Consider the following 21,495-nt stretch of genomic DNA (forward strand, 5'->3'; position numbering starts at 1 on the left):
AGTACCATTTTCACCCATTTTACCTTACACTGTTGATCTAAAAATAACTGACAACATAATCCCCCTGATTTTAAGGTCCAAATTCAGCTTCTAAAGACCTGCTGACATGTTTTTAAGAAGAAAGACCATGAACTCCCTAGGTCTGTTGGTTAAAAGTTCTGCATCCATTTCTCACCCTGCTCTTTAAAAATTTCAGTTTTCATCCCATAAATTACACCCCTTTCTCTGTACTCAGGCAAGATAATATTTTTATTAAAATGTAAAGGTGATTGGTTTTCTCACAGCACAGTTACAAGGTGCTTGAGGGGATGATAGATTGGCTATGTTTAATGAGCTGTGTTTCTATTACAGCTTAGGAGCATTGGAAGCGTTACAGTATATAAATTATAGCCTAATTGCCCTTTAGGCTTTAGCCGCTCACACGATGCCAAGCTCCAAGTCTCTGCACTCTGACATCTCTGCTGCGTGTGGTGTCTGTGAAGCCTGGATGCCTTATCTATGACTTTCTGTACTTCCCCCGGTCCAGCCCTCCCCCTGGCTGGCTGCGCTCCTTGGCTTCTTTTCCTCACTGTATTTACATAGACTCCCTTGCTCTTTACAATGTTTGGTTTGTGTAGTAACTTCAACACTGTCTTAGATCTGGAATCATACAAATGCTCTCGTGGCTGGCGGTGGCCTCTGCAGGGTATGGTGTGTGGCGGGCTGAACTGTGAATGCCAATGGGCGAGCTGCATCTGGTTTTCATTCTGAGAGAGAGAGAGAGAGAGAGAGAGAGAGAGAGAGAGAGAGAGAGAGAGAGAGAGAGAGAGAGAGAGAGAGACAGAGAGAGAGAGACAGAGAGAGAGAGATTGAGAAGCCCAACATAGATAGATAAGGGGATAGGTGATATTACATTATCTTCAGTCAGTGAAGTTATCCATGTTGGATGGTGCAAGGCAGTCCCATAAAGGCTATGGGTGCAGGGAGGTGGTCTGGTTTTATCCTGGGCAAGAAGTGATGTTTTTGAACCCTTTGGAAACTGGCTTTTATCCAGTTTATGTATATGTACCTGACTGGGTAGAAGGGAGACTATGTAGAGGGGCCCTCAGCTTACCTGCTTTGGGAGACCAGAGCAGGCTAGAACTTTGAATTCCTGGCCTGGACTGCCTTTATCTATCCCTCTTCATGGTGTGATGAAAGGAGAAGAGAAAAAGGCAATGGAGTCCTTGGCTGGATGATAAAGAAAGGAGCAAGGTAGTCCTCAGGGAGTGAGAATGAAGCCAGAAACTCCTGGAGGGGTTTGAGACTGTGACAGACTAAAGACATTCAGCCTTCTCGTTGGATGAATATACTGGTTGCAGGGAGGCTTACGTGGAATAAAGCCGAAACAGAACCTAAGGCATGGTTACAAAGTCCTTCTCTAAAAATATTTATGGTTGTTAAAGAAGTAATGAGATGTTAGAAACAAACAGGCCCTTAGAAATCATCTAGTCCAATCCTTTCATTCTACACATGAGGAAATTGAGGCCCCGGGGAATCAGATGAACTGTTCAATACTCCAAGGTTTATCAGAAGATTCTGGAATAACTATGGATACTAATTGACTTCCGGTCATTCTTCTTCTTACTATGCTCCACTGTCCCTTATATTGGGTTTAAGGGATAAGCCAGTCTTTTGTATTCTCCTCATGCTTCATTCTTCCTTTTCTCACTCCTCCCCGCTATCTGTGTTCCACTTTTTACGGGAAATAAAATAAATGATGTAAATGTTTTGAATTTTTAAGTACTATGTCTCAGGTCAAGAGAGCAACTCATTTTTTAAAAGGTTCATTTCTTTGATTTGAGAGGTCACCTGAGATATCTCATTTCCATGGTGAGAGAAGTAGGATAGGATTTGTCTGCCTACCACTTTCCAAGTATATTACAGTATCTTCTTCCCGAGTACTTAAATTCTATATCTTGCATATTCATGTTTCAAAGCATTTTCCCTTTTTATTAATGAATGAATGAATAAATAAATATATGATTTATTGCATACTTATGTGCAGGCATTTTGCTGAATGCTCTACATGCATTACCTTCTTGAATTCTCTCAGTAACACTGTGAGCTAGAGCTCTTATTGTCATCCCTACGTTACAGATGAGGAGATTGGGAGTTAGAGAAATTTATTTGCCTCGTTCTCAGCAGGCCCTCACTACTTCTTGCCTAGATGGTTGTAATAGATTTGTGTCTGGTTTTCCTGCCGTTAGTCTTCTCCTTAAATCCAGGACTGATATGTAAGTTATGTTGTAAGCATGGCCGGTGAGAATGAGTGCTTACCATAAACAGTCTGGCCATACCAGTGGCACGGGAGGACTGTCCTAAACAGCTAAGAGAGCCTATAACTTACTTTCTCCAAAACTTTGGCCACGTCCTTATTACCTACAGAATATAGTGCAAATTTCTTACTACAGCCTTTAATAAAGCTACTTTTATTCTTGTGCCGTTTCTCACTACTGCCCTTCACCATTGCCCAATGACTATTTTTCTGCCCTTTCTGCCTTGTCTGTTTATATTTTTTCTCCTCACGATAGTTTAACCTATCCCTCCAGACCCAGCTCAGATCTCAGATATCAGTTACATCCTCTATGGCAGCTTTTCTTATACTCACAAAACGTAAGTAGATTTTTACTTCTCTGTGTTGAGACAGAACTTTTTTTTCCTCCCCTTCTTCTGCCTCCCCCTTCCCACTCCGGTTCAAGCCGTTGTTTCTCAGTCTAGTTGTGTAGGACACAGCTCCCTGGCCCATGCTGGTATTAGGAGCCTTGCGCTCCCCCCAGCTGAGGCAGTCGGTCGGCTGCTCACAGCAGCTCACGGCAGCTCTCGCCGGCTGCCAGCCACTCACTCTGGCCACCAGCCGCTCCTGGCAGCCCACAGCAGCCCACGCCGACCTCCGGCTGCTCACCACCCCCCAGCTCCAGGGAGAGCCGTTCACAATCTTAGCTGTAGAGGGCGCAGCTCACTGGCCCATGTGGGAATCGAACTGGTAATCTCGGTGTTAGGAGCACGGCACTGCAACCACCTGAGCCACAGGGCCGGCCTCAGAACTTTTTTTTTGTTTTTTTTTTTACTGCTTTTTTGGCACCTAACTCATTTTACAAGTAGTATTTATACACATTTCTTGTCTATCATAATGGATTTTAAACTCCTTAAGGTCAGGGACCATGTCTAATTCAACTCTGTATTTCTGTATTTCCCTTACAGTGCCTGACACCTGGGTGCTCAACAAATAATTATCAGATTGAATTGAATCATAGTGATTTTTATCATGGGGCTATTGCGATTTTACTCATTTTGTGAACTGGAGAAGTTATAGGCAGAAAGATCATAAGATTTGTCCACGGGATTTAGAGACGATTTCAGATAGACCCCAATTCTCTTGATGACTGGTCAGTACCCCTGGCACAAGACCCTGAGATTGTCACTGGAAAGTCTTTCCAGACAAGGCCATGGACAGGGAACACATTTTCTAACCTATGTAGCCATACCTTGAAGCATCAACTCTTCCAGAAAGAAGTTCAAAGCGAGCATGAGGAATCTTAAGTTCAACTTGATTTGGGTTAAAATAAACTAGTGGGTCATTTTCTTCTCTCTTTTCTCTGGAATATTGAATTAATTAATACAATGTTTCTTTCTGTTGGATTTATCAATGGGCTACCAGGTAAGAATCACATTCTGATCACTACTTCTGATGATGATTCTTTCCCTCTATACGGGAAATCACTGCTACCTGCCACAGTGGCTGATGAAGCTCTTGGTAACACTGTGATTTATCTGCAGCTTTTTCTTAACTTTTGTTTAAAAACTCACCTCTCCCTGAGCTCTGGATTTTAATAGAATCAACAGGCCGCTGGCACACTGTGGTCTTTAAATTCGCCCAGATTGCTGTTCTTTCGCATGCTTTTTTCTAATCCCCCCCACCCTGCCCTTTCTTCCTTCCTTTTACCTCAGAAGAAACAAACTGTTACCTGAATGAAATCTAAAACTTGTTGGTGTCTTTGTTTGGCAGCTGCAACCTCGCTGTCTGAGATCGCTTCCCTCAGGGACTGTTGGGTATTCAGAGAATCCAGCTCCACAACAGCAGAAAGGCGGCAATACAGACTAATAAATTTCTCCCTGTAGCTGCAAAAATGAACTGGAAAGTGGACAAGCAAAATAAAACATGTTAAGATCTGGTATCAAAATAGAGAAATTCATACCTCAGAGAAAACAAGTTGAATGAAAACATGATTTATTAATCCTATCAGTGGAAAATATTAAGCCATAAATAAATTATAAATGTGCTCTTAAGGGGCCAGTTGTCTGGCTTTAGTCAGACAGTATTCCCTTTTAAGGTTTACCAAGTCCTGGAAAGGTATGGGGAAGTGGGGTTGGCTCAGCTGCAGTTTATGATGCTGAGCCCCTAAAGCTGGGGCTGAATGTGTGTGTGTATAATATATATATATATATATATATATATATATATATATATATATAATATATATATATTTATTATATATTATATATATAGATTATATATTTACACACACACACTCACACACACACACACATGGAAAATAAGTTTGCTTGTCACTTTAAAGAAAAAAAAAAGCCAAGTAGCAATTTGAAACTTAGTTTTATAACCATGTCTGATTTCCTGTATGTATCTTGTGTGCTCCTTTCCGAGGCCAGAAGTCCCAGCAGATACAAGACATGCTTTTCTCAGGCTGTCTTTTTTTCTGGCTGGAAAACTTCCCTAGGGACCTAGCATGATGGGTTTTGATCCTGCTCCCTGCCTCTCTGCTCCTCAGCTCCTCAAAAAGAATGACAGAATTGATGCTTTCACGGACCATTTTTATCTTCAGCAAACTTGGCCTTCCTCTCTCAGAAGATAATGGACCAGAGGAAAGGGTCTAACCTTCATCTCCATCATGGAGGAAGGAGAGAGGAGTGTGGGACTCAGCTTGGTGCAGACAGCCTGAGCTAGTCAGATCCTCCGTACTCCTCTGACTGGCTGTGATCACGGCCCGTAACTTCAGATTCCAGTGGGATTAGGAAAGCATCCCAATTCAGACTAGTGTAGTACCAGTCTCTTCTTGGCCACTGTTGCATTTGGAGATTCACTCTCTAGGAACTTCACTTCGTGTACCTCTGACCTGTACCAGTATGTTCCATGCTTTGGAAATGTGGCTGTTACAATTCAACAAATATGTGGAAAGAGTTTTATTCTGGCTCTTTGGTAAGGACGTCTAGGAAGACTATCTAATTACTGCTCTTGGGCCTGGCCTCTTTGCTGCTGATTCCTGAGACCGAGACCTGGCCGTTTGGGGAAGCTAAAACCACATCCCCGTAAAATGGTAATCTGGTCTTCTCTATACCTCAGTGGGGAAGCCTTACCTCACTGCATTTCGAGAGATTTCTGTTCCCATTTACCACTGCCTGCTTCCTTGCTTGATTTCCTCTTAGGGTGACTCTCAGGTGGGTGTAAGGGTAACCTGCTCTTTCTGTATTTCCTCATATAGAAGGGGAAGTGGAGAAGAGGAGAATAGGGTGAGCGCTTCAGTTGCCCCTCCTTACTCCAGCTGTGCACTGTTTCAAGGAGGCATTTCTTAACTCGGTAGTCTCAGTACTGGGGTCAGTTTTCCTCTCTGGCGTCAGGTCCTCCTTCCCACCTCCTCGACTCCAATATATTCAATATATCCTTGCCTGACACACAGAAGAACAGAGTTCAAACAGCCTTAGTAAATGACGACCTATTGAGCTCCTCCCAAATGATCTGCTTTTCATACTATTTCCCTGCTCAACGACTACAGCGCTCCTTCTTGACTTCAAGATAAAAATCTAAACATCTTCTCACCATAAGGAAATTCCTCGTGATCTAGAATTTGACTACGTCTTCAGTTGTATCTTGCATCATGCAACAACCTTCCATCTTCCTCCTCTACCCACACTGACTCTAAGCTTTGGTCAAGCTGAACTTATTACAGGTCCTTCTGTATTTACATGCTTTTAAATATGCACTTTCCCTGTCATCATATTCCCTTCTCTACTAATACCGTCAGGTCAGCTTCTTCTGATACGATAAATGTCTTCTCGGTGGAATCTTCACGGACACCTCGTCCCCACCAGGCAGCATTAGTTTCTCTCATTTGTGCTACTAGGGCACTGGCTCTAAATGTATCAGGACATTTATCCTGCTTTATTGTAATTATGTATTTACTTGACTGCCTTGACATTCGTCTGTGGTTTCTTTGAGGGTGAGAACCATGTCCCCTATTAATTTTTATTTCCTTAAAAACCTGGAACATTATAGCTTCTCAATTAATGTTTACTGACTGAATGAACAACAACAACAAAAAATGCACGCCCCGCTCTGAAGAGGGCTGACCCTGCCTCCAAATTCTCCTCTTTCCTTCCGTTCCCTCTTTTCTCCCTGTGCTCTTGATTTTCCAGTTTTGAAAGGTGTATTTCAGGTCTGTGATATCTACTGGCAGCCTACAGGAAAGAGTTACCATTAATTTGTAGCTTACTCTTGACCCTTGTAACTCCCTGAATGTGTCTTTATGCCTTTCAAGGAGGGATTATATCCTGTTAGCACTTGACAGATGTCCACTCTTGGCTGGAGAGTGAAGAGCAGAGTGTCTCACAGCCAGCCTTTCCAAACCAAGTTGCTTAAAAAAAAGAAATCAACTTTCCCCCCTTCTTTCTAAAATATAACTTGGAAGATAGGGAGAGGGATTGAAGAATTTCTTTAAAAGAAGCACTATTAGTCTCATCTAAATTCTGAAACCCCAGGGTGTCCACAACTTTCTCTTGTTGTGTCTCCTTGCAGCAGGAGTCTTGGACCAGTGGGTGGTCTCACAGAGCCCACACCACCCGTGCCACTCACCACAGCGAGCTATGAGGACCTTTCAACTAAAACGCTTCACTTTCCTGCTCTAGTGGTTTCTATCCAGAGCCTTTAATGTTACTTTAACAAATGTTACTTTAACATAGTCTTTTGTGGTTTAGCAATGATACATTTGGTAGCCATCACTGAGGAGGGGAGGATAGGCTGGAAGCTTCTAATTTTTTTCTAATGTGAATCACATGCATTCTACAGACAAAATAGCATAAGGATACATAATGCACTATCAGGACCACATGATTTGTTAGTAATTTACAAACTCAGACTAATTTTCTGTGGTGTTTTCTCTCTTTTTTCTACATAAGATAGCGACAGATTAAAATGCAGCAGGTACCAACACTGGAAGTCAGCTAACAGTATGGTAGAGTGGAAAGTACTTGGGCTTAGGCACCAGACATAACTGGGTTAGAATCATAGTTCTACTGCTCACTACCTGCATGACAGTGGGCCCGTAACCTCAGGGACCCTCTGTTTTCTCCTATCTGCATCAGGGGTAATAATGCCTACCTAGGATTAAATAATATAATATATATAAAGTGCCCAGAACAGCATGTGGCACATATCAGATAAAAAATAAATGTTTGCTCACACCCCTACACCATCCTCCCAGGAAGAATGAGCCATTTAGTAGTTAGGATATTAGAACAGGACTGAGATGAGAATAGTCTCCCTAAAGCTCTCTAACTCAATAAAGGCCTAGCCAGTCTGGGTCACGTAGCCTAGTTTGGAAGCTAAGGAATGGACAAGATTACCTCCTGGGGTCAGTTTTAACTCCATGATTCTTTGCCAAGGTGTCAGAAAGAACCTGGGCACAAGATGCCCCTCTAAAGATTCCTGGTAGTAAATGAGTTGACAGTTGGAATTCGGGAATGGTATCCTAAATCATGAAAAATGGGCATTAGGAATGAGGGTTGAGACTGTGCCATTTCTTGTAAGCCTGTGGCCTGGATTCCATTAGGCTCAATGCCTGGATATCCCACAGGCACCTCAAAACTCATCATTTGTCAAACTGAACTCATCATCTCTCCCCTCCCCCAAACCTGTGCCTCCCCTAGTATTTCCTATTTTGGTAGATGGCAACATTATCCATCTCAGCACCCTATTCAGACTCTCTGGCTCCTCCATCTTGCTCTTCAGCCACATTAAATCAATCACAAAGTCCTATTGATTCTAACTCCTAAATTCCTCTTGCCTCTGCTTTCTCTTGTATACCCCTCCTGTGGCAGCCTTGGTTAGGGTTTTCTTATTGCCCACCTGGGTCACTCTCTCAGTGCCTCTAGTCTCAGCTCTGTTTTTTTTTTTCCTGTCTCCTGCAATCCGTCCTCACAGAACTGCTAAAAACCAGTAAGACCATATTATTCCTTTTTTAAAAATCTTTTAATGACTCCCCATTGCCGATAGGATAAAGTCTAAACTCTTTAGGTGGCATGAGTACCTCTTCGTGATTTTGACCATCTTAATTTTTAGTTTCATCTCCTGTCACTCTTCTTTAGATGCCTTAAGCATCTGTCACAGTGAGCTAGTAAGAATGTACTTAATTGGGCTGCATTTTCCCAGGTCTCCAAGCCTTTGTGCATGCTGTTCCTTCTGCTTACAGTGATTTTCATTTTCTGCTCTGCCTTTTCTTTCCTTTTCTGAATGTTTATTTATCCTTCAAGGCCTAGCTCAAATATTATCTCTGTAAGAAAGGATTAGGTGTCTTTCCTCTGAAATTCCACAGCCTACCTCTTACAGCAGTGCTTTCATTGTATTTGGCCTGTTGGCGTAGATGTCTGTATCCTGTACTGGATTCTAGACTTCTGGTAGGCAGACTGTATCTTACTAATACCTGTATGTCCAGCCCCAGCACAGTACTTGGCATATCATGGACACTCAGTAAATGTTTGCTGAATGAAGGAGATAACCAAGCACCGAGGTATAAAATAGATACCAGGCTTCAATCTCTCTTTTAAAAATTGCCCGGTTTTTTAATCTCGCTAATCCAATCAGTCTGAATCATAGAGCCAAGGAAATCAATAAAAACCACCTTTCCTCATCCTAGGCCTGCTGTCCACTGTGACTGCCCCCAGTGTCAGGGCAGGCGACCTCTGGAGTTCAGGCAAGGCCAGTTCTCAGGAGGCCACGTCCCTAAACAGAGTCTCTAAGGGCTCATGATACTGCTTTTCCTTCTGTTTCTGGGAACAGTACACATAGTGACCCTTGCCAGCCCCCAGGCACAAGCCTGATTACGGCAGAGCAGTGCTATTCTGCTTTTACCCAAAGGATGGGGGAGTGTCAGCCTCAGGCCATGGCGAAGGAGTGGGTCTGAACGTCCCACTTGGCTTCAGGTCAGCCCTGCTTCCGGGATCTGACATCATCCTCCCACGTGACACGAGTCCTGTGCAGGAACCCCTGTGGGTTTGCCCCAGCCTCATCTCTCCTCCAGGGAACACAGGACTGAGCTCCTTTCTCATTTCGTCCTTGCTAGATCTATTTAGTGCTGGAACAGGCTCAGATGCTGCAGTTTTCCATAGCTGGTTAGCAAGTTATGTATGCTTCGCCCAGGCCAGGGGCTGCGACATGATCAGTTTGCCAAATCTCAAACACTTCCATTGGGACAGGGAGGACTTCTACAAGTCAAACTGAAGTACAGAGTAATGCTTTATTATAATTTACACACCCCCATAATTTGCATCTTTTCAAGTTGCGTTAGAATTTCCTGTGTTGTTAATACAATTTTCTGCGTTGTGACTGAATGTCCAACCTCTCTCTACTTCTCAGAAATGCTTACTATCTGTGTTGACCTTTTACTCTGGACCTGTTTATAGAAGAAGGAAGTCCCTACTTATCACCTACATTGATTTCTTAGCCAAGCACCCTCTTACTTTAAGACCTTTGCATTTGCTATTCCCGTTGCATGGGAATCTCAGATCTCTGCTCAAATGTATCTTCTGCAAAGAGGCCTTCTCAGGTCATCGTGTACAAAATTACAGCTCCTGTCACTTCACTCCAGTCCCTTACCCTGATTTATTTTTCTTCATAGCCCTCACTACTGTCTGATATTTACAATATTATCATTTGTTGATTGGTTTACTATTTGTCTCCCCCACTAGAATGTAAACTTCACGAAGGGGTTGTTCATTGCTGATTTTTCAGTACCTAGAATAGTCCCTGGCACATAGTAGGTTATTTAATAAATATTGATTGATGAATTAATGGACAAATGAGTGGAGAGAGATAATTGTAGAATAGAGAGTAACATCAGTGGGACCAAGTGTGGCTGCCCAAGAAGAGTGCATGAGCTTCCCAGAAAGCAGAACAGAGAGGAAACTTACAGGCTTGGTCATCCAAGATCTTGGGAATCAGATACTATTCTGATTGACACAAAATCATTGATTCTTCCCACCAATGCCACTGAGGCATGGGGAAATGAATGTCATGTATTTTTGCCTGTAATCATAAAACAATAATGACTGTTTTACACAGAATAGGCTCCTGGTTGGCTCTCCAATGAAGTATTTTTCTTAGTTCTTTTCTCTGTTAACTGCCAATTATCCATCCCTAGGAAGTCATTCACTTTCTTGGTTTCAGATGTTATCAATAGGCACTGGTCAGACTTCTGTGTCTGGTACCCAACTTTCCCTCCTGCATTTTTGTTGCCAATTGGACATGTCCACTCAGAGGTTACATTAGCACCTTCAAACTCAAGATGTTCAGAGCTAAAACCATCACTTCCTCCCACCCCCCAAACCATTTTCCTCTCTGACTTCCTGACTTCTTGTAATGGCAGCACTAGTTTAACAGTCTTTGAGGCTGGAAACCCTGGGGATACTCTAGACTTCGCTTTTTCTCATTCAAAAAGTTGGCCAATCTTGTTGATTACTCCCAATGTTTCTTGCATCTGTATTTGTTTCCTTTTTTCTTTTTTGGTATTGTTTCTACCCTAACACTGGGCTATTATAATAACCTCTGAACTATTCCCTACAACCCTGCTTTCAATTGACCTCAAACAGATTCTTCAGACTGCCTTTTTCTGGTACTGCCCAGTATGTCCACAACTTGTCCCTACAGCTTCATGTCCACTATTCCCTCACGTCACTTCTCGGATTTAGCCAAACTGGACCATTTGTCCTTTTCCTGACTCTTCCATTCTCATGTCATTGCTCATTCTGCTTCCCGACAAGAAAGCTTTTCTCATTATCCATCTTTATTAACATCCTGTCCATTCTTTAACACCCACATCAAATAGCCTCTCCTCCAAGGCAGCTTTCTGGTATCTTCTTTGAGACAAATGTGCTTCCTTTTACTTGAGTATCACTTAATTCTAATGATTTTGGCACATCCTACTTCATTAAATAGTAATTTGTATTCTTTTACTCCTATGACTGTACTGCAAGCCCCTTGGGAGTCTTTGTCTTACTCATCTCCGAATCCCCACATTAGGCGCCCAATATATAAACTTATTAACTGGAATGGAAATACTTTGATCCAAACTATATTTCCTAACAGCGATACTATTATATCGTGGAATAATAACGTTCTTTGGGTACGGAATTCATTAAATGGTCACATTCACCTCCAGGTCTCTTAAGAGTGGTATGGCCAATGCCACAGACCTGGGGACCCAGGACTCTCGAGGCCTAGTCTGCAAGTCTGATAACTCTCCCTCCTCTGGGAAATAACACCCTCTGTTCATCAGCTTTCGGGCATCTGAACTACTCGGAGCAAGGGAAACCGAGAGGCTTCATCTATTTACCCTCAAAGGATAAATTCAGATTCAGATGCTCAAGTCTCAAAATGAGACATCAGGCAGTTGCCTTGTCTGCTTCTAAATCTAGTGGCTGGGGAGCAATCCAGAGTCTGCCTCCATTCCACCCACCCAGTCACTCACCCTCCCACAAATTCTACGATTTATTTGAACTGACGGAACTCTTGCTAATTGCCTCTTATTGGCCTGTTACAAGATGAAGCATGGGGAAGAGACAAAGCCTCCCTATTCACATTCTCAGTGGGCAGCAGGGGTCTCTGCAAAAATAGGGAAACTGGGGCCCAGGCTATTCATTTCTGAAAGTCAGGACAAGATCTTCCACCATTCAGAATCCCACATTATAATCACAATATTGCATCCTGGGAGACCCTGTCAATTTCTCAGATGGTCTGCTAGAATTTTAGTCTATTTAATATTAGACTCTATTTAATAAATCAGCATGATTTAAAGTTATAGACTTTTTCCCCTTCAAAGTGGTACACACTCTACATTTTAATTTCAGTTTTTCCCAGTTGAAGGAGAGAGAGAGAGAGAGAGAGAGAGAGAGAGAGAGAGAGAGAGAGAGAGCTTTTCATGAAAACATCAGTTCTTGTATTTATGTTTTAAGAAAGCAAAAGGGAGGCAAGAACTGCAGCCTGATAACTGAACTTTCTGTTTAGAATTCCCTCCTCTCCATTGGGCCTTAGCTACGTTTCAATAATTATTGCTCAGGCACATAGTCTTGGAGCTTTGCTTTCTCTCAGACTTGTACACAGTTCTAGGAAGGGTTGTTGCCAAAGCCATCATGTGATTTATTGACCCTCCACTGGGACAAGAGGGAACAGATATAACTTTGTGATTTTATTATAAGGAGGCTGGGTTAATATTTCTAGGTGAAACAAGCTACTATACCAAGTTCAAACATCTGAAGAGGGAGGTTAAGAAACCCTGAGTGTGGGGTGTAAGGATTATTCTGTCCTGGGGCTGTACAGACGTCGTCTGAGGCAGGGAGCAGGAGAAGAAAGGACACATTGTGACCCATTTCCAACACCTCCTGTGTGTAGAGGCGGAAGTTCCTTGCCTGCAGAGGGACACGCGCGGAGGAAAAATAGGAGAGTTACAACATGGCACTTACATAAACAACACCAAACTGGCATAAAACATCTAACAAAATTACATGACTTCAAGCTTGGAATTTTTATACAACATAAATATTAGGGTTCAGCCCATTTAATAATGCTATATAAAATCAAGATTTAAGGCAGTAATGTTCCACATAAACTCTGAAAACAACATTTATGCTTCTTATAAAAGCAGAAAATGATTGCATTCTGTGGGCTTTTCAAAATGATGAATATAATTACATGAAGCAACAAAAATGGATTGAATTAAAAATCCACTAGTTTCAATTTAAGTTGGTTAAGGGGGAAAAATGTAGTTTCTGGCCAAGGACTGAGAAAATTTTACAAGAATCCAAAAAAAAAAAAAATGTTGTATGCACTCTTAGGCAGTTAGGCAGCCTTCTCCCAACATGTATATGTAGCCCAAGAGTCACCAATGAAATATGAGCTGCTCCAAACCTGCTAAGCCCAAGAAACCCTTTAATAGTATCTACTGTCACAAGTAGACCTGGTATTTTTTTTTTCTCCTCCTGAGTACACGGCCACCCCTGGAATAATCCAATTGCTCCCCTAGAGTGTTTATGGCCATTTGTGCAATTTATTTATTGTCAGTGTGGGCTGTTTTGGACTAGCCTTGCAGTATTAACTTAGAATCAGAGCAATACCCCAATGGAAAAACACTCTTGGAGTCTCCAATCTATACCTCTGCCTCCATGGATCAGAGGCCAATATGTGGTTGTCTGTCTATTATTTAAAACAAAAGAGACAGTTACTCCTATAATGGTCTTTCCTGTTTACAGGCTAAACTTGGTTCATTTTGTGTGTGTGTGTAGGGATGGTGTGTGTGTGCTGGGTGGGAGGAAAAGGTGAACGTAGGCAAAAAAAAAAAAAAAAAAAGAATTCAAGCTGACACTACACATCATGTTAACTTACAGGACAGAGCCTAATAAACTTTTTCTATTCTTTTCTATGCCAACAGTTTTTCTTGAAATAGCTTATTAGTAGAGGTTAGAGTTGCACATTTTGATTCAGATAAGACAACTCTTTCGACAGTAAATTCTCTATGGAAAGCTAGCAGGCATAATCTAGGCCATTGCTATAGATGATACGACCACTAGTCCTCTGTCCTTAGCTGCATAGTTTGCCCGTCTAAGTATACACTTATTTATTTCTTTGATTATTTCCCCTGCTTCGTGCTATCCTGAAGCTGAGACTTGGTCTCTTTCAAGGTGGGCTAGCGAATGACTTTTCCCTGCTTGACCAGGCCAATGAAATATGAGCAAAGGGGGGTCACTGCAGAGGAGCGCGAGAAAAAAGGCAGACATGCAGTCTGTGTCCACCGGTAGCATCCAATTCAAAGTGGCCTCGTGTGTGCAAAGGGGTATTTAAATCCATGAAAATTAACAGACATGTATCTTTTACCTCTTGACTTTTATGCCAGAATGCAGTTTCCATGAGCCATAAAAAGAAGATAAAACTGTAAGGACTAGTACCTGGTTTAGAGGTATATTGATCTGCTTAAGGAGAGCTTTCACTGCCATCTGGAGCTCGTAGAAGAACAATTGCACAGGGCAGTCAGAAGTATGATCCACACTTTCCATAGATTCAGAGCCAGAAAGCTTTTGGATCCATTCCCACTCCTCTCTGTATGTTGAGGCAAGTTAAAATTAGAAATATAACAAAAGTTCAGAACACAGCTCAGAACATTTTTAGTGTATATGTCCAGAACCTGGATAACCACTTTCTGGTGGTTAAAATGCAATGCAATTCATGATATTTGAACTTTTAGCCACCCAAATGGAGTTTAAAACGAGCTTTTCCTAATTTGAGCTTAGTGCACCTATCAAACCACATGTACCTCAGAACAGCAGCTCTAATTTGTATTAGTCAGTGTTTGAGACTGGAGCTCTTAAATGTCTTGTAATAATTTCCCGATAGTCTTCATTTTCCTCTCCCTGAAGATCCTCTCTAAGTTCTAAGACCCTACATTTTGCCACGGGGGGCATCTGCTGGTTAATTCAGCAATTGGGCAACCACAGGAGTCAGGTCCAACTCAGGCAACAAACCACATGGCACATTGCAACCCTGGCCTGTTGTAATCATGAGGACTATTTGGGTTTCTTTCTCCTTCCAAAAGCTTGAGGAGAATCACAATCAGGAACACCAGACAATTCCAATAAAAGGAACTAAGGGACACACAACATTACTTCCATCCTTCTTTCAAAGCAGTCATATGTGTCTTTATTCTGTATGTTCTCTAATCCTTCCTAATGAACTTTTCCAAATGTCATGCAGAAGGGAAGGGAAAGAATGGTGGTGGGAGGAAAGCACATCTGGTTTGTCCCCAAAAGGCTGCTCTTCAAAAGAAGCTTGAAAAGATCAAGGTAAATGTCTCTTGGGTAACATTGTTTCCACAGGTATTTTAGTACAAGTCTCTAAACATATTCAGTTGGCCCCGTTTCTCCTCCTTCTAACTCTTCAGGGAACAGCAACATGCTCTTAGGAGCAGGCTAGAGAGGAAAGGAAAGCCCTCCTCTCTGGGGATGGAAAGAGAGGAGGTGCTAACATATGTTCCCACTCTCATGAAAACCCTCTGAGGGCTGTCCCCAATGGGTTATACCAGCCTGGGCTCCAATCTCTGGGTCAGAAAAAGAAATTGATTGTGACATGAGCTTTTCATCAGAAAACACTCTCTTTTAACCAACTACCCTCTTAGAAAAGTTTCTGTTTTCAACATATCTGTTTCATTTCAATTCCCACACTGGAAAAGACGATGGAAAATCTACCCTTTGTCCCAATAAGAGAAAAAAAAAATTAAATCCTACTTCGAAATTAAATCCTACTTCAATCTGGGCATACTGTTGGCTTCATAAATAATTGAAATCTTTGAGAACCTGCTAGAGAACTATTTCTTTTCTCCCATCACTGATATTGAACTAAATGAGGGGGCTCTGACCAGCACAAGTACACGCAAAACCTGAAGAAGCACATTGCTAAAATAGCATCTGTAGTCAAATTAGAAAATAAATTACTGGTAGGAATACCATGAAACGTCTACCACTCAACTAATCAGTTTAATTTCTATGGATGAGGGAGGTGGAACTGGCAGAGTGAAGACTACTGGAATCTCTTGTGAAAATGAAACTTGGATCCTTGCAAGGAGAAATTAGTTAGTATAATCACTAAAAGATAGCGTCTAAACGTTTAAGATACAAATCTAGAAAAGGGATGAAAGTAACCATTGCTGTGTCAGCCCACAAATGAGCCATGTAACCTCTTGGGAAGGAGTGAGATAACTGATGTTGATTGTAGAAGTGACCACCAGATGGCAGACCTAAAGTCTAGGTGTAGCTGAGAAGTGAAAGAGAACATGGCAGCTAGTGAGTTCTTTGCATAGACCATCCTCCTTACCACCGTCTCCTGCATTGTCATCAACTAGTATTCATTTAACATTGTGAGACACTACAGTTAATAAACTTTCCACTTCAGGGACACAATTTTAAATGACCAAATTAGAGTCTCCTTTGGTCAAGCAAATCCGTAGATATAACTAGAATTTGGGTATATAATTTGTACCTCTGAAGCATGACAAGCGCTGGAGGGTTATTTTTCTTTTCTTATCTATTCTTCCCTTTTCTTAAAAAAAAAATTTTTTTTTTCTATGTTGAGCACAACTCAGTTCATTATAGTAGACTTTCAGAGGCCTGCTAAGAGGGCTAGTTGTAAAGCTGAGCCAGATTACCCAGATTGGGCAACTTTCCCAAAGCTAACAGTGTAATTCACCATAATGCCAAACCATAGAGCAGTTTCCAGGAGCTCAGGCCTTGTTACTTCTTTTCTTCCCTGGAGAATCATAAAGAGCATAGAGAACATACAAAGTCCTAAGGCCAGAGGGTGAGGGGTGGGGAGAACGAGGGTAGAGGGGTCCTTTAAGATTAAGGGGGAAATCAATCGCTAAATCAGAAAGAACCCATTTCCACAAGTGATATTTAAAAAAAAGAGATTTATTAGATTGTGAAGAAAAGACATTGGAAATAGCATGTTAAAAGAGAAGGGCACCTACCTATTCATTAATCAGTTGGGCATTAGTGGTTGTAACATGAATAATACAGAGAGGAAAGTGAGAGGATCGTGCCCCCTTTAAATGCGCTCCCTCCTTTCCCCACCACCACAAGCCTCCTTATCCCAATGTTAAAAAGCAGCTCTGTCTCTGCTCCATTGGGCTGGCCCCTGAGGACATCTCTCCATAGAAACAACACTGGGAAGTAACACTTCATTTGCCTTTTGACACATCAAACCCGTCACTCTCACTCAAGCCATTGTTTCATCACAAGGAACATCCAAACTCCTCAGAACTTACTTTGAAATGTTATTGTTTTCGCGGATCTTCACATGGCAGAGAATGTTGGGTAACTTCTGGGTAACAAGGACTTTGATCTGATCCACAGAACTACACAGCTTTAGGTAACCCAGATATAATCCAGGAGAGAGCCGCTGATGACTCCTCTTATGATAGGAGAGAATATCCTGTAGGGGGAAAAAAGAAAAGAAAAGAAAACAAAACAAAAAACACGTTAAAAGGCAATCGGAAAACATTTTTCTTTCTTAGGTGTCATGAATCAAAAGAGATGTAGCTAAATAATTAGGTGAGAAACCGATACCACCATGAAGGTTTGGGCCAGACAGTCTTACCTCTAGGAGTATTATCCCCCCAGTAAGGTCATCAATCATTAATATATTCTGCATGCTTAATTTTTCTTAGATTTCTGAGCCAGGGTAGGTGTGTGGGTTGTGATAGAGCAAGGGATGGTTGGTGGTGGTGGAAGCAGGTACTAAAGAAAAATAGACTTTATAATTTCTGTCCTTGGAAGGCTTATTGTGCAGCTGGAGGGAAAACAGAAATTTGCAAGTGTAAAACCTGACAAAGCAGTACAGGAAGCCTCATTATTTCAAGATTATTGGTATCAGGAAAAGTGGAGTTTAAATGACATCATTTAAAATGGGATCAAAACTTTATAATAAATAAAAAAGATTTAACTGACTATCTTGAAAAATGAAACAAAATATAACAGCAGTAGATTTACTTATCTTATTAATATTTAAGTTGTAATTCTACTTATTCACTAATTCTGAGAATGAAGAGAGAATCAAGTATTGATTCTTTCTTTGGCTTCATTTTTTAGACTAAATTATACGATAGCTGAAATGCTATTCCTCACATTTGACTTCAAAATGTGATCATGAAGAGGATAATCTTTGCAAGAGTATTTAAAAGTTTCATATTTCTTCCCCTGGCATTTAAAATCATTTCGATATTCAAATCATTCTCTTATAAAATCCTTGCTCATTTTATGCTCTTCAATTGTTAACTGGTCTACCACTGCCAGATTGTGACTAGCCTTGCATGTGATTTGATTAGGTCTCTTCATCAGTGTCACAAAATTCTGTATCTTTTCCAAGATTTTAAAATTTACCTTGTAATAGATTTGCATTGAATTTGCACTGTATTGTTACATCACAATATTCTACATGCAGCAGAGACTGAATGAAGTTATTTGTGTAACAGGAAGTGCCGACCTAGTTAAGTATAGAGGCATGTTTGAGTGGAATCTTGTTTTATATGTGGTCAGTTCTCTAGTGAACTATTTAGGTTGTGACTTTTGCTTCTCTATATGACTGCAGGAAGTCAGACAATGAATAACTGGAAATATAGGAACACCTCACCCCCCTCTGCCATATCAGTAGGTAAGACTTGATGAACATTTGGGCAATGTGGGGTGAAACGCAGAGTTAGGAGCTAGGAGTCAGGTAACTGATTACAAGGGAAGGATTCCTATAGGCCAGAGTTTAGCCTGGTTTACAAAGGGGACAAAAAAGAGGGAATCAACCAGTAAATGTAGGGAAGGTGGATAAAATACTATACTTGTACAGAATTTTATATGGAACAGAGAGGTATTGAAGTCTTCCTTGACAACTGTATTCTGAAGGAGTGATCTCTCCTCTGTAGAATTAACGATTTGCAACATCTCATACATGCTATTGTGTATTGTCTCCTTTGTCTCATCCTGTATCAAACACATTGAATTCCAGGCACTACGGCAGACATTAGGGTTTCAAGTAACCTGATATGACAACTACTTTTGAAGAGGTTAAGAAGATGAGTAAACAAATGATCACAATATACTAAGATTGGTTTTATAAAATAGAGACAGTGTAGGCACACAGCGGAAGGAGTACTTAACTTATATTTTTCTTCTTTTATGCTCTTTTCTTGAATTAGACTATGAAATTAATGGTGTTCCTGTTTTTTATTTTTTTATTTTTATTGCTTTGTATCCTTAATACCCAGTACTACTTCTGTATATAATAGGTACACCCCATGTGGAAATCAGGACAGGTCCTTAAAACAGAACATATGAGAATAGCAGAAGAGGGACAAAATAAGAATGGTCACAATTGGGAGGAAGACATAACTAGCATGTACAGAAAAGCAAAGGATATGTAACTTTGAAGATACTTGGCAAAAAAATAGACTAGAAAAAATTTGATTACATGATGCAGAAGGAAGGAATCTTACTCAAATCAAAAGATTGATAAGGCTTAACTTTTGAATGCCTTCTATCCTGTCTCTTCAGGAAAAGATCACAGGTAAGTAGTTGAATGAGGAAGTTCGGTCAAGGTGAAATTTTGAGACATGAATGAGTAATCAAAGAGAAAGAAATGGTTAATGAGAGGAGGAAAACCACTTGGCTCATTTCCATTAGTCTTCCTGATTCCAGTAGTTTTTGAAGTATTCAGATCAGTAGAATTTGATGATATGCACCCTAGGGGTACTTGCTGTACAAGCAGATGTGGCCACAAACCCACAGGTCATTATTTTTGAGTAGTGGTGGAGAACTAGAAAGTCCCTGAAGACTAGAAAAGGGCAAATATGCCTATCTTTGAAACAGGAAGGGGAGAAACACAGGATGACCCTAGTAATTAAAGACCACCAACTTATTGATCTTTTGGAAAAATGAGAAAGAACCATCAAACAATCAATTTGCAGTCACTCAGGAAATCCCGAGACACTAAGTAGGAGTCAACATCATTTTGTGAAGGGCAAATCATACGGACAATTTTAATTTCTAACAGCAAAGAACAGGATCCACAGACCAAGGAGAAGTCTCCAGTGTAATCTGTTTCACTAGATAATCTGGGTAAAGTAGAATCTTTACCGTATTACTTTAATAAGCTGAATATCTGGGTTGAAGATTTGTGAATGATGGAGATGGTGTGGGGATGGTAGACATATTGAGTGATGGCCCAGTAGGGACTGGTCCCGAGGGCCAGTCTTTTCAGCTTATTTATTGATATTCCAGACAAAGAAATGAAGAATGTGTGTATCAAATTTGTGGGTCCCAAATTTGGTGTGGTTTTGATTTTCTGGAAAGTAAAATAAAGCTCTGAATGACCTTATGCATTGGAAAAATAAGCCTATCATAATTAGGGTTGAAACTTAATAAGAAAATGTGCTTGTAAAGACCCAAACCCAAGTACAAATATAGGATGGGTATGAGTATAAGAGAAAAAACATGTGGGGGTCAGAACTGACCACAAATAGAATGTGAGCTGGGAACATACTGTGGTTATATAAAAACCAGCACCATTCTGGGATGGAGTAATTCATTCTTTCATTCAGTTTTTCTTAAAGGACTATTACTGGGCATCTACCATGTGTTTTCCTGCCTTTACATAGTCATTTTGTCCTTCATTAGTCCGAATGTTTTGGAGCCTGAGAAATGCATTGGAGAAAGAAGCTGTCCCATTCACATAATCTGAGGTATACTAGAAAGGCTTCCTAGACCAAATCAAACATCTATGAGAGTCTATATGTTGCCTGATTTAACCTCTAACCTACATTTCTATCCTCTACTTCCACTATAGCTCTTTTGTATCTCTTATCTCCAGCCAAAATGGATCTCTTTTCATTCACCATACATGCCCTAATCTCTTTTCCGATTTTAGGTTGGTTCATGAATTCATTCATTCTACCAATTTTTATTGAGCACCTACCAGATACATACATACATACATACATACATATTATATTTATATACATCAGGCATTGTACTAGGATATTAATGACATCAAGACATGATCCTGCCCTTCATAGACATGTAAGCAAGGTTTTCTAACCCAGTATGATAAAGGCCGTAAGAAAAATGTGTAAGGTCTGTTGTGGACTCAAGGGAGAGTGAGTTCTACTGCTCTAGCTTCTGCCTCATTTCTTTTATCATACCCTCTATTTAGTTCTCTGTTTAACTCCTTCCTTCCTTCCTTCCCCTTTCCCTCCCCTCCTTCTCCTTTCCCTTCCTCCCTCCATCTTTCCCCCCCTCCATCTCTTTCTTTTTTCCTCCACCTGGTGAACTTAACTTACCCTTCATGGCTCAGCCAAATGTCACCTCTTCTACAACGCCTTCCCTGATATTTCCAGGTAGCATTAATGGCTGCTTTGTCTGTGTTTCCATAGTATGCCGCTTGTGCGGCTATCAGGCTCTGGTTTCATTCTGCCTTGTATTACCTGGATTTGTTTACAAGTCTGTCTCCCTCCCTTGACTGAACTCCTGGAGACCAGGGATCTTGACTTATTCATTTGTTTTTCCTATAGCACCCAGAAGAGTTCCTGGCACCTAGTTGATACTGAAAAAAAATGTTTATTAAATATGAAGTGAGAGGACCAGAGGTAGTGGGGCCTGGGGCTG

General features: G+C 41.0%; 1 protein-coding gene across 4 annotated transcripts in view; it reads right to left on the bottom strand.

Moving 5' to 3' along the window:
* The window catches only part of ANKFN1 (ankyrin repeat and fibronectin type III domain containing 1), a 377,306-nt gene that overhangs the window by 23,947 nt on the left and 331,864 nt on the right, over positions 1-21,495 (bottom strand). For all 4 annotated transcript variants that reach the window (XM_081027455.1, XM_081027454.1, XM_081027452.1 and 1 more), the window contains 4 exons: positions 17,112-17,278; positions 14,245-14,395; positions 12,543-12,711; positions 3,987-4,153 (listed from right to left, as the gene is read on the bottom strand). In XM_081027455.1, the coding sequence (XP_080883581.1) occupies positions 3,987-4,153; positions 12,543-12,711; positions 14,245-14,395; positions 17,112-17,278 (654 nt within the window). The remainder of the gene's footprint in view (positions 1-3,986; positions 4,154-12,542; positions 12,712-14,244; positions 14,396-17,111; positions 17,279-21,495) is intronic.

Source organism: Rhinolophus hipposideros (genome assembly GCF_964194185.1).
Source record: "Rhinolophus hipposideros genome assembly, chromosome: 20".
Classification (NCBI taxonomy): Eukaryota; Metazoa; Chordata; class Mammalia; order Chiroptera; family Rhinolophidae; genus Rhinolophus; species Rhinolophus hipposideros.